This window comes from Mobula hypostoma, unplaced genomic scaffold (assembly GCF_963921235.1).
Source record: "Mobula hypostoma unplaced genomic scaffold, sMobHyp1.1 scaffold_70, whole genome shotgun sequence".
Lineage (NCBI taxonomy): Eukaryota > Metazoa > Chordata > Chondrichthyes > Myliobatiformes > Myliobatidae > Mobula > Mobula hypostoma.
The window spans coordinates 107,203-121,152 of NW_026948262.1; the positions used below are offsets into that span (position 1 = coordinate 107,203).

Below are 13,950 nucleotides of genomic sequence, written 5' to 3' on the forward strand. Positions count from 1 at the left end.
CCCCCTGATGGACAAAACCTGGTTCATAGGGGATTGGTGGGACAGAGTGGGGAGAGGTCAGCAAGGGCCTGTTTTCCACCCGCCCTCCCTAATCCACAGCTCGGGCCAGGAGCAGCTGGGACAAACCCTCTCTTCACCTGAGCAGAGTAACCGGACAGCATCTTCACATCCACAATAACCATGTTGGAGACGGCACGAGGCCCCACGTACCTAAGGGAGAGACGGACAGAAAGCAGCCACAGTCAGAGAGGAAAACACAGAGGGTTTATTTTCCCGAGACTCACACACAGCAAATGCCACTGGGATCAGGGGAATCACGGCCAGGGACGCACGGTTGGGATCGAGTGAAATCACTCCCAGGGGGACAGACAGGATATCGGGAATCACTGCCAGGGACGCACAGTTGGGATGGAGTGAAATCACTCCCAGGGGAACAGACAGGATATCGGGAATCACGCCCAAGGACACACGGTTGGGATCGAGTGAAATCACTCCCAGGGGAACAGACAGGATATCGGGAATCACGCCCAGGGACACACGGTTGGGATTCAGTGAAACCAATCTCAGGGATATGGATATGATCTCGGGAATCATGCCCAGGGACACACAGTTGGGATCGAGTGAAATCACTCTCCAATCACAACACCGATCCTCTCCCACACGGATCCCACTCATCGCGATGGGAATGGGAGCCCCGGCGCCCCCACCTTCCTCCCCGCTCCCGTTCTGGACCCGTCCCGCACTCACGTTACGTTAATGTTGATGGTGCCTGCGTTGGGGTCGTCATCAGATCTCTTCATCTCGGCCGAGAGCAGGAAGGCGACGTCGCAACGTTTGGGAAGGGTGTTGTACCTCAGTATGGTCTGAGGGGACAGAGTGCGTGGAGGGACGGTTACCACAGGCTACAGATGGCTCCCCTGTGCCACCATCTCTCCTCCCTGTGACCTGCCCCTCCCTCATTCCTTCCCCCTCCTCCAGCTCACTGTATCCCACCCCCTCCTTCCCCTCTCACCCTGATCTCTCCTATAATCATCTATCCTCCCTCATTTCTCGCTCCTCTTCCTTCTTCCCCTCCACTCTCTCCTCCACCACTCCATTCTCCATCTCTCCCTCCATCTCTTTCCTCCCTCCCCTCTGCCCTGCTCTTTCACCTTCACATGTTCCTCTATCCCCCCCAACCTTCCTAACCGTATCTCTCTCTATACCCTCCTTCCCTCTCTCCTCTGTTCTGCTGTTCCTTCTCTCTCTATCCCCTCCCTCACCATCTCTTTATTCCCTTCCTCGTTCCCTCCTTCTGTCCTCTCCAGCCTTCCCCTCCAACTGCTGACCCCTTCCTCATCTCTCCACCTCCTTCCTCCCTCCTTTCCTCTCTTCCCTCCAACCTGCTGTCCCCTCCCTCCCTCACACTCATCTCTCCATCTCCTTCCCTCCCCTGGTTCCCCTCTCTGTTGCTTCCTTCCCTGTCTGTCCTCCTCGCCTCCTTCCCTCTTTGTCGCCTCTCCCACCCTCGTCTCTTTATCTCCTTCCTGCCTCCCTCCCTCTCCCCTCCATCTTGGTCTCTCCTCCGTCTCTCTGTCCTCCCCCTCACCCTCGTCTCTCTGTCCCCTTCCTCCCTTCCTCCCTGTCCCCTATCTTTCCCCCTCTCTCTGTATCCCTTCCCTCACCCCGTCCCTCTATCCCCTTCCTCCATCCCTCTTCATCCTCACTATTCCTCCTGCAAGCTTGCTCTGTTCCCTCCCTTCCCTCTTTCCATCTCCCCCTTGTCTACCCTCCCCTCAGCCCATTGATCCAACGTCTTGTACTCGTTCCCTCCGTTCTACACTCCCTACCATTCATTTAATCCCTCCATCCTCCATTTAACCCTGCCTCCAACCCGCCACTCCCTCCTCTGCTCCCTCCTCACTCACTCATTCCACTCACCCCTCCTTCTTCTCATGCCCCATCAGTCATCACCAGCTGCCTCGCAGTGAGGCCAGAGGTTAGAAGGTGCCCTTCGCTCAATACGGCCAGGCCTTCCTCCCCACGATCTCAACAGCCATTCTCCCTGACACCTGAATCCTCAGATCCGTTACAGAGGGAGGACGGACGTAGGGAAGAAGCAGAGTTGGAGGGAAAAGGAGAGGAGGGAGTTGGGATGATGGAAAGCTTAAACCTTCATCAATCGAAGTACTGAGTAGAGGAGATAGGATGTTTTGTTGAAGCTGTGAAGGACATTGTTGACCCTGTTTTTGCATGGTAGAGGAGGAGGGGTTTGTGGTGTTGAGGCATTAGGGTGGATAAATCCCCAGGGCTTGACAAGGCCTTCCCTCAGACCCTACGGGAGGCAAGTTCAGAAATTGCCAGGGCCCTAGCAGAGATAATCAAACCATCCTTGGCGACAGGTGAGGTACCAGAGGATTGGAGGATAGCCAGTGTTGTTCCGCTGTGTAAAAAAAAGATCTAAAAATAAACCAGGAAATGACAGGCCGGTGAGCAAGTTATTGGAAGGGTATTCTAAGGGACTGGATATTTAAGTGTTTGGATAGATAGCAGCTGATTAAGGATAGTCAGCATGGTTTCGTGCATGGTAGGTCATGTCCAACCAATCTTTTAGAGCTTTTGAGAAAGTTACCAGGAAAGTGGATGAAGGCAAGGCAGTGGATATTGTCCACATGGACTTGAGCAAGGAATTTGACAAGGTCCTACATGGGGGTTGGGCAAGAAGGTCCAGCAAGATGGCATTCGAGATGAGGCAGTGAATTGGATTAGACATTGGCTTTGCAGGAGAATCCAGCGAGTGGCAGTAGACGGTCGTCTCTCTGACTGGGGGCCTGTGACTAGTGGAGTGCCGCAGGGATCGGTACTGGGTCCGTTGTTGTTTGTCATTGATATCAGTGATCTGGGTGATAACGTGGTTGACTGGATCAGAACATTTGTGGATGGACACCAAGATTAGGGGTGCAGTGGTCAGCAAGGAAGACTATCAGAGCTTGCAGTGGGATCTGAACCAGCTGGAAAAATGGGCTGAATGATGGAATTTAATGCAGACAAGAGCGATGTGCTATACTTTGGTAGGACAAACCAGGGTAGGTGAACGGGAGGTCACTGAGGAGTGTGGTGGGATCTGGGACTACTGGTCCATAATTCATTGAAAGTGACGTCACTAGTTGATAGGGTCGTAAAGAAAGCTTTTGGCACATTGGCCTTCACAAATCAGAGTATTGAGTACAGGAGATGGGACGTTATGTTAAAGTTGTATAAGACTTTGGTGAGGCCTAATTTGGAGTGTTGTGTGCAGTTTTGGTCACCTACCTACAGGAAAGATATAAATAAGGTTGAAAGAGTGCAGAGAAAATTTGCAAGGATGTCACCAGGTCTGGGGGAACTGAGTTATAGGGAAAGATTGAATAGGTTAGGACCTTATTCCCTGGAGTGTAGGAGAGTGGGGGAGATTTGACAAGAGGTATACAAAACAGGACTTCTACCATCTAAGTTGTGCTCTTCCCTTGTGACTGCCATCAGGAAGGAGGTACAGGAGCCTCAGAACCCACACCACCAGGTTGAGGAACAGTTATTACCACTCAACCATCAGGAAGGAGGTACAGGAGCCTCAGGACCCACATCACCAGGTTCGGGGACAGTTATTACCCCTCAACCATCAGGAAGGAGGTACAGGAGCCTCAGGACCACACCACCAGGTTCAGGGACAGTTATCACCCCTCAACCATCAGGAAGGAGGTACAGAAGCCTCAGGACTCACACCACCAAGTTCAGGGACAGTTATTACCCCTCAACCATCAGGAAGGAGGTGCAGGAGCCTCAGGACCTACACCACCAGGTTCGGGGACAGTTATCACCCCTCAACCATCAGGAAGGAGGTACAGGAGCCTCAGGACCCACACCACCAGGTTCGGGGACAGTTATTATCCCTCGACCATCAGGCTTCTGAACCAGAGGGGATACTTCACTTGCCCTGTCGTTGAAATGTTCCCACAACCTATGGACTCTCTGGCAAGGACTCTTCAACTCGTTCTCAATATTTATTGTTTATTTATTTCTTGTTATTATTTCTTTCTTTGTGTCTTTGCAGAGTTTGTTATCTTTTGCCCTGTGGTTGAACGCCCGAGTTCCTGCGCTCTCTCGTTGATTCTGTTATGGTTTTTATTGTATTATGGTTTTACAGAGTATGCCTGCAAGAAAATGAATCTCAGGGCTGTATCTGGTGATAAATTTACTTTGAACTTTGATTCACAAGGGGTATAGGTTGGGTAAATAAAAGCAGGCTTTTTGCCACTGGAGTTGGGTGGGACTAGAACGCGAGGGCATGGGTTAAGGGTGAAGGGTGAGAAGTTTAGGGGGTGGGCGAGAGTGGGGAACAAGCTGCCAAGGCAAGTGGTGGATGCAAGCTCGATTTCAATATTTAAGAGAAGTTTGTTTAGGCACATGGATGGGAGGCGTGTGGAAGGCTATGGTCCCAGTGCAGGTCGATGGGAGTAGGCAGATTAAATGGTTCGGCATGGACTAGATGGGCTGAAGGGTCTGTTTTTGTGCTCTGGCATTATACGTCCATGGAGGAAAGAGGGAAGAGGACCAGGAAGGAAGGAGGAGAGGGGGAGTTGGACTGAAGAAGATAGGGCAAAGGAGGAAAGAAGGAGAGGGAGACTTGATAGGATGGAGAAAGGAGGGAGGGGTCAGTTGGGCAGTAGGAGAGGGAGAGGGAAGGGAGGAAGGGAGGAGTTGGTACAGAAGGAGGGAGAGTGAGAGGGAGACAGAGTGTGGGAGGAACAGAGAGAGCAGGGAGCTGAGCTGGGGTGGTTAAAGAAAGGAAAGGAGAGGGCTTAGAGAGAGAGGGAGGGAGGGACCAGGGAAGAGTTGGGGTGGAGGGGAGGGGGTCAGTTGAGGGTGGAGAAGGAAGATGGACAGGATGGAGAGAAGGGGGTTCGGAGGGAGGGAGGGGATGTGCGGAGAGAAGGAGAATGAGGGAACTCGCCTGCAGTAACAGACAGCTGCTCCCGCTGACGAGGGCAGTGTAGTCTCCGGGGACGTCCTGCAGCGTCTCGGTCTGAAGTACCAGCTGGTTGGAGGTGTCCAGCTGGATTTCCCGGCTGGAGCCCTTCTTGCCGGTCAGGGTGACCCGCCCCTGGGGGTCCGAGACGTGGGTCAGGCTCCCATACAGTGAGAGAGCATGTAGTGCCACCACGGTGTCCTGGGGTGGAGAAAGCAGGCGCCGTGACAAATGAAGAACAGGCCACTGTGCTCACCCTACCCCACCCGACATCGGCCCGGGAATACGGACCAGGAACCCAAAGTCAGGGAATCCAGCGGCCCTTGAGCACCGAACAAGAAAACGGCACAGGAACGGAGACCAGGAAAAGGTCGCGGGAACGTGGGCCGGGGAAACCCAACTCCCCTTCCCAGGGAACACTCCAAACTCTTCACGTTCCCTCCAGTTCCCCTTCCCTGGTCACCACCTCCATTGCCCAGCCTCCCCTCCCCTCCCTTTCCATCTCCTAACTCACCCCCTCCCTCCTTCTACCCCTCCAATCCTCACCCCGCCCCTCCATCTCGCTCCCCCTCCCCCAACCCCCCTCATCCACCCCGTTGCCACACCCACCTGGGTAGAGGCGAAGCCCCCGTATGCGTTTCTCTGCCGGACCAGCCAGCCGACGATGGATGTGCTCTGCTGCAGGTCTGCAGGGCTCACGTGGGGCTGGGACAGGAGGGCGAGGAGGACGTAGGCCGTCATCTCCACCTCAGCCGAGGGAGCCCGCCACCAGTACCAGTTGAACTCCTCATCCTTTTTCTCTTCCTCCGGTTTCCTCGTCCAGTACCTCATTCCATCTGTGCGGTGAGGGGGATTGGTCATGGTGGGCGGTGGGGAGGGGGGGAGGTCCAATGCCATGATGTCCGAGGGTTGAGAGGAGGGTGGAGATCACAAAAGTCCAAGGTCACAGAGTGTAAGGCTTAACGCGGTCCAAGTTGAGAATGAGGCAGGAAGAGTGAGAGGTAAGGAGAGGAGGGTTTAGAGAATGGTTCAGTGGAGGAGCAGGGAAGAGGGTTGAGGGTTGAGGCACAGTATTTAGGAGGAGGGCTGAAGTTAGGGAGGAGGATTGGGGAGGTGCAAGAGGAGGGAGGAGTGTTGAGGGTTGAGGGTGTAGGGAGGGAAGAAGAGGGTTGAGGCAATGGGAGATTGGGGAGGATTAATAGGAGAGTGGAGGATTGAGGGAGGGTGGAGGGGAGGAGAGAAGAGGAAGGTGGTGGAGTTGGATTGGTGAGGGTAAAGAAGAGGGAAGAGTGTTGAGGGTTGAGGGTGAAGTAGGGCAGGAAGAGGAGGGTGAGGCAATGTAGGGTTGAGGAGGGAGGATGGCTAAGGCTGTAGCAATGGAGGAGGATTGAGGAGTTGTTAGAGGATGGCAGAGAGTCGACAGTTGGGGAGGGTGAAGTGGAGGTGAGTTGAGGTGGAGGGGTGCCACTGAATGTCCCTCACCTTTCTTGATGGCCAGCCCCTCCAGCTTCTTGAGGAGCCAATCCCTCGAGGTGTCGTCCCCTGCCAGGGTGAAGGTGTAGGCGAGAAGCGCCAGAGTGTAGGTGTTGTTCACTGTCTCCATCTGCTTCCTCAGGCAAGCGAGAGAAGGCTCCAGCACAGTCGTCTGGACAGAGAGACAGTCAGACACTCCCAGAAAATGCCTCCCAGTCCTTGCACCCCGCCAAGACACCCTCCTTCCACTCAGAGAGGTAACTCCCTCTTCCGGATACACTCTGTTTGTAGTCCTGTCCAAATACCCTTCAGCCCCTCCAAAGACCCTTCACACAAACACCTCTTGCTTCTCCACATTTATCTTAAATCCCACAGGTACCCCACACACTCCGCAAATACTTTCATCCACTTCCCAAGTCCGTCTCACCCGCTCCAAATAAACCACATCATGTTCACAACACCCTCCACAAATCCCCCAGAGCCTCACTCACTCGCCACATAACCCTTGCCCTCTCCTAATATCCATCAAATCCTCCAAAAATGCCCCTTAAACACAAATGCCCTGCAAGCCTTTCAGAAACCACCCACCCTCTGCACAGATACCCCTAACACTAACAAAGTTGCCCAAGCCCTCAAAATTTCCCCTCACACACTCCAAACACAGCTCTAAACCTCAGCTCCAAATGTGTCTTACACATGATCCCATCCTCCCCTGTAATCAGCCAGCACCCATCATACACACTGTGAACACCTCCAGCGTCCTGCAGAGCTGTCCAATATTCATCAGCCATTGCAAATAACCCCCAATCTCAATGTTGCACACACCCTGAAAACTCCCCAAATACTAATGTCCTGGAACAGGGTCCTTAATAGCCCCTCCCACAAAATTCTAACGTCCGCCAGTCCCTCCCAATGTGCCTCAGTTACCCGAGATTCCTGTAAATCAACTGCATTTACCACTCATTTCATCTCAGTGGTCCTACACCCACCACCAATGGTCGATCACTCATCACCAATTATCTATCACCCAACACCAATGGTCTATCACTTACCACCAATGGTCTATAACTGATCACCAATAGTCCATCACCCACCACCAATGGTCTATCACCCACTACCAATGGTCTATCACTCACCACCTCTGGTCTATAACTCACTATTAATGGTCTATCACTCACCACCAATGGTCTATCACTCACCACCACTGGTCTATTACCCACCATCAATGGTCACTCAACACCAGTGGTCTATCACCCATCGCTAATGGTCTATCACTCCCTACCATCGGTCTATCACTCACCACTAATGGTCTATCACTCACCACCAATGCTATATCATCTGCCAATGGTCTATCATCCACCACCAATGGTCTATCATCCACCACCAATGGTCTATCACTCACCAATGGTCCATCACTCATAGAAACATAGAAAATAGGTGCAGGACTAGGCCATTCGGCCCTTCGAGCCTGCACCGCCATTCAGTATGATCATGGCTGATCATCCAACTCAGAACCCTGTACCTGCCTTCTCTCCATACCTCCTGATCCCTTTAGCCACATGGGCCATATCTAAATCCCTCTTAAATATAGCCAATGAACTGGCCTCAACTGTTTCCTGTGGCAGAGAATTCCACAGATTCACCACTCTCTGTGTGAAGAAGTTTTTCCTAATCTCGGTCCTAAAAGGCTTCCCCTTTATCCTCAAACAGTGAGACTTCCCCAACATCGGGAACAAATTCTGGACTTGCCCAACATCAGGAACAAATGGTCACCAAGTCATCACCAATGGTCTATCACCCAACAGAGATGGTCTATCACTCACCAATGGTCTAGTGCTCACCACCAACTGTCTATCACCCACCACCAATTTATCCAAAACCAATGGTCTGTCACCACCAATCGTCTATTACCCACCACCAATGGTCTATCAATCACCAATGGTCTATCATTCATCACCAATGGTCTATCTCTCACCTATGGTCTATCGCTCACCACCAATGGTGTATGACCCAATCAATGGTCTATAACCCACCACTAGTTGTCTATCACCCACCACTAGTTTACCCAACACCAACGGTTTTTCACTCACTATCACCCACTGCCAATGATCTATCACCCCCAACCAACTGTCTATTACCCTCCACCAACGGTCTATCATTCGCCACCAATGGTCTATCACCCCACAACAATGTTCTATCACCCACCACCAATTGTCTATCACCCACCACCAATTGTCTATCAATCACCAATGGTCTATCATTCATCACCAATGGTCTATCACCCACCACCAATGGTCTATCACCCCTAATCAATGGTCTCTCACCAATGGTCTATCACTCACCAATGGTCTATCACCCACCACCAATGGTCTATCACCCACCACCAATTGTCTATCATTCACCACCAATGGTCTATCACCCCTAATCAATGGTCTCTCACCAATGGTCTATCACCCAACACCAATGGTCTATCACCCGCCCCCTACCAATGGTGTATCACCCAACAGCAATTGTCTATCACCCACAACCAATGCTCTATCAGCCCCCACCAATGGTCTATCACCCCCCCCATCAATGGTATCTCACCAGTGGTCTATCACCCTCCCCCACCAATCACCACCAATGGTCCATCACCACCAATAGTCCATCACTCATCAATGGTCTTTCACCTGCCATCAATGCTCTAACACATACCACTAATGGTCTATCACTCACCAATGTTCTATCATCCACCACCTATGGTCTATCACTCACCATCAATGGTCTATCACTCACTAGCAATGGTCTATCATTCACCACTATCGATCTATAACTCACCACTAATGGTCTTTCACTTACCACCAATGGTCTATCACACACCAATGGACTATCACCTGCCAATGGTCTATCACCCACTACCTATGGTCTTTCACCTTACACCAATTTTCTATCACCCACCAATGTTCTATTACCCACCAATGGTCTACCACCCACCACCAATGGTCTATCACCCCCCACCAATTGTCTATCACCCACCAATGGTCTACCATTCACCATTAATGGTCTATCAACCCCTACCAATGGTCTATCGTTCACCACCAATGGTCTATCATTCACCACCAATGGTCTAACACTGCTCACCAGTGGTCAATCACCCACCACAAATGGTCTATCATTTACTACAAATGGTCTATCACCCACCACCAATCGTCTGTCATCCACCAATGGTCTACCATTCGCCAATAATGGTCTATCACCCCCCCACCCATGGTCTATTACTCAACAATGGTCCATCACCCACCAATAGTCCATCACTCATCAATGCTCTATCACATACCACCAATGGTCTATCACCCACCAATGTTCTATCACCCACCGCCAATGGTCTATCACTCACCACCGATGGTCTATCACTCACCACCAATGCTCTATCACATACCACCAATGGTCTATCACCCACCAATGTTCTATCACCCACCACCAATGGTCTATCACTCACCACCGATGGTCTATCACTCACCATCAATGTTCCATCAACCCCACTAACGGTCTATCGCTCACCCTCAATGGTCTATCACTCACTAACAGTAGTCTATCACCCACCACCAATGGTTTATCACTCATCACCAATGTTCTTTCACCTACAGTCAATGGTCTATCACCAACCAATTGTCTATAACTCATCACCAATGGTCTATCACCCACCACCAATGATCTATCACTCACCCTCAATGGTCTATCACTCACTAACAGTAGTCTATCACCCACCACCAATGGTCTATCACCCACCCCCACCAATGGACTATCACCCACCACTGGTGGTCTATCACCTCCCACCAATGGTCTAGCACTCACTATGGTCTATTACACATTACCAATGGTCTATCACTGCCCACCAATGGACCCTCACCCACCACCAATGGTCTATCATCTCCCAATAAGGGTCTATCACCTTACAGGAATGGTCTATCACCCAGCACCACTGGTCTATCACTCACCACCAATGGTCAATCACTCACTACCAATAGTTTATCACCCACCACCAATGGTCTATCACTCATCACCAACAGTCTTGCACCCACTATCAGTGGTCGATCACCAATCAATGGTCTATCACACATCACCAATGGTTTATCACCCACCACCAATGATCTATCACCCCCCCCACCAATGGTCGATCACTCACCACCAATGGCCCATCACTCATCAATGGTCCTTCACCTACCACCAATGGTCTATCACCCATCACCAATGGTCTGTCACCCACCAGCAATGGTCTATCACTCACACATCAATGGTCTTTCACCAGCAATTCTATCACTCACCACCAGTTGTCTATCCTGCACCAGCAATGGTCTATCACCAAATGAAAAATGATCCATCACTCACTCCCCAGGGCTCTCGTTCTCTCCTGACATCCAAAACTGCCAATTTGCCTGTTGCTTCTCCCAATGCCTTTTCAACCTCACTGCATCCATCTTATTGTCCTTCCCACCACCCTGCGACCCCACTGTTGCAACTCACCGTGAACCCTGTAGGCTGGGTCTCCGCCGTAGTTTCCTCTGGAAGCACAAGAGCACAGCGGAGAAGTAAGGGGGGAGTGGTCAGCAGACTTGTCAGCACAGCTGGGGTCGGTTTCAACCCAGGCCCAGGTCCCGTCAGGATGGTGGGGCAGGCCCTGGACTGGGTCAGTTGCAGGGTTAGGGTTTACAAAGGGTTAGGCAGGCCCTGGTGGTGGGGACGGAGGGTAGGCCATCCACAGAGCCCATGGTAGGTAGAATGGGTCAAGCCGAGTTCGGAGGCTACAGAGGATGGGGCAGGTGCAGGCTGTGAGCAATGGGGTGTGAGGCAGGGCAGGCTGGATTGGACAGGCCCAAGGCCACGGACAGTGGGAGGGATGTCAGGGCAGCCCAGGCCTGGGTCAGCGTGGGTGGGATATTTCCCGGTCGAGGCACAGGTACGTCAGGCATGTCCAGGGTGTGGTGTGCGGAGAGTGAGACAGGGCCCAGGCTAGGATAAAAACTGTGTGCGCCATTCTCTCACGTGGCCCAGAGTCAGAATAAGTGCGAGTATTTCCCTCGGGGAGGGTAAAACAGGGCCGAGCTGACAGCATGAGGAAGAAGGTCAAGCCGGGCGAGGGGATTCATCACTAACCTGCCCCATTGCTTGGAGAGTGAAAGCTCAATAGTTCCTGAGCCTTCTTGTAAACCGTATCAGCCTAGAAGGAGACCGACGAGATAGTGATTGAGGGGTCAACTTCCCGCACGGCACTACACACCTCCTGCCCACATCCTTGTTCAGACGTTTCCTCTCCCTTTTACATCCTCCAGTTTCCCCACCTCTTTCCCATCTACCCCTCCACCTCTTCCATTTCTACTCTCCCACACTTCTCTCCTCTCCCCTCCCTCTTTCTCTCCATCTCTCCGACCTTTACCTTCTCCAATTCCCTCTCCCAACTCTACCTTCTCCACCTCCCTCTCTCCATTTCCCTCTCCCTCTCCCCTCACCCTCTCCCATCTCTACCCTCTCCCCTTCCTCTCCTGTCTCTATTCACCTCCCTCTCTCTCTTACATCTCTACTTTCTCCACCTCCCCCTCTCCCTCTCTTGTTTCTACCCTCCCCTCACCCTTCCCCATTCCTCTCGCCCTCTCGCTCGTTCCTCTACCGTCTCATTCTCCCTGTCACTCTCTCTCCATTTCCTCTCTCCCTCCCCTCTCCCCTCCCCCTCACTTCCCTCTCCCTCTCTATCTGTCCCACACCCCCCTCCCCTCTCCCTCATCCCCTCATCCTTCTCTCACACTCTCTCCTGCACTCCCTTCTCCATCTCTCTTGCTTGTCAGCTCCCTCTCCTCTCCCCATCTCCGTCTCCATCTCTCTCTTCCTCTCCCTCCACTTCACCGTCCCCTCCCTCTTCTAAATCCATTTCCCCCTCCCCTCTCCCTCCACCTCTCCCACACCTCCCCCTCCTTGCCTCTCCCGCTCTCACCCCACTCCTTGCCAACCCCTTTATTCAATTTCTTCCATTTCCCCAACCCTCCTTGTCTCATCCGCACAACTGCATTCCCATTCCTCCTCCCAGTCCATCTCCTTTCCCCTCCGCCTGACCCAGCCCCTCCCTCGTGGTTTTACCGCCTCTGTCCTGCCCCGGCCTTACTGACCATACTGGGACTCAGCCTTTGTAACTCGAGGAGCGCAGTGGTGACGTAGGCCGAAAGGGAGATGGAATCATCGACACCGCCCTGGGGATAGAGGGGACATTCAGATTTGTTATATCTGCCGTTTCCGTCATTCCCTTTTCAGCCCCTCCCACAGCAAACCCCCCTACCCCTCCTACAGCATTCCCTCATTCCCCCCTTCCACAGGGCTCCAGCCTTGCCCCTTCCCACAGTACTCCTTCCTCACCACCTCCTACAGTGCTCTCCCCTCAACTCCTCCCACAACGTTCCCTCCTCATCACCTCCCACAGTGTGGAAGCTTTAGAGAGGGTGCAGAGGAGATCCACCAGGATGCTGCCTGGATTAGAGAGGGTTCAGAGGAGATTCACCAGGATGCTGCCTGGATTAGAGAGGGTGCAGAGGAGATTCACCAGGATGCTGCCTGGATTAGAGGGGGTGCAGAGGAGATTCGCCAGGATGCTGCCTGGATTAGAGAGGGTGCAGAGGAGATTCACCAGGATGCTGCCTGGATTAGAGAGGGTGCAGAGGAGATTCACCAGGATGCTGCCTGGATTAGAGAGGGTGCAGAGGAGATTCACCAGGATGCTGCCTGGATTAGAGGGGGTGCAGGTGGAGGACAGTGATTCGATGGAGCAAAGTGCAGAGGTCAACTGAGGATCGGTGAATATGGCTTATGAAAGGTTTGGGCTCCAACTTGTGCACATTTGACTGTTTAATTATAATAAAACCATAAGACATGGGAGCAGAATTAGGCCATCCGGCCCATCAAGTCTGCTCCACCATCCAATCATGGCTGATCCTTTTTTTTTCATCTCCTCCTCAAACCCAGTTCTCGGCCTTCTCCCTGTAACCTTTGATGCCATGTCCAATCAAGAACCTATCAATGTCTGCCTTAAATACACCCAACAACCTGGCCTCCACAGCTGCCTGTGGCAACAAATTCCACAAATTCACCACCCTTTGGTTAAAGAAATTTCTCTGCTCCTCTGTTTTGAAAGGGCGTCCTTTTATCCTGAGGCTGTGCCCTCTTGTCCTAGACTCCCCCACCATGGGAAACATTGCTTCCTCATCTACTCAGTGTCGGCCTTTCAACATTCTAAAGGTTTCAATGAGATCCCCCCTCATCCTTCTGAATTCCAGCGAGTACAGACTCAGAGGAATCAAACGTTCTTCCTATGATAACCCTTTCATTCCTGGAATCATCCTTGTGAACCTCCTCTGGACCCTCTCCAATGCCAACACATCTTTTCTCAGATGAGGGGCTCAAAACTGTTCACAATAGTCAAGGTGAGGCCTCACCAGTGCCTTATAAAACCTCAACATGACATCCTTGCTCTT

The 13,950-nt window shown here is 52.2% G+C and overlaps 1 protein-coding gene across 3 annotated transcripts in view; it reads right to left on the minus strand.

Annotated features, from left to right (window-relative positions):
- The window catches only part of LOC134342247 (alpha-2-macroglobulin-like), a 182,923-nt gene that overhangs the window by 25,596 nt on the left and 143,377 nt on the right, over positions 1–13,950 (minus strand). For all 3 annotated transcript variants that reach the window (XM_063040210.1, XM_063040209.1, XM_063040208.1), the window contains exons 27-34: positions 12,595–12,675; positions 11,591–11,654; positions 10,961–10,998; positions 6,467–6,629; positions 5,594–5,820; positions 4,970–5,185; positions 748–863; positions 138–210 (exon numbers count right to left, since the gene is read on the minus strand). In XM_063040210.1, coding sequence (XP_062896280.1) covers positions 138–210; positions 748–863; positions 4,970–5,185; positions 5,594–5,820; positions 6,467–6,629; positions 10,961–10,998; positions 11,591–11,654; positions 12,595–12,675 — 978 coding nt within the window. The remainder of the gene's footprint in view (positions 1–137; positions 211–747; positions 864–4,969; positions 5,186–5,593; positions 5,821–6,466; positions 6,630–10,960; positions 10,999–11,590; positions 11,655–12,594; positions 12,676–13,950) is intronic.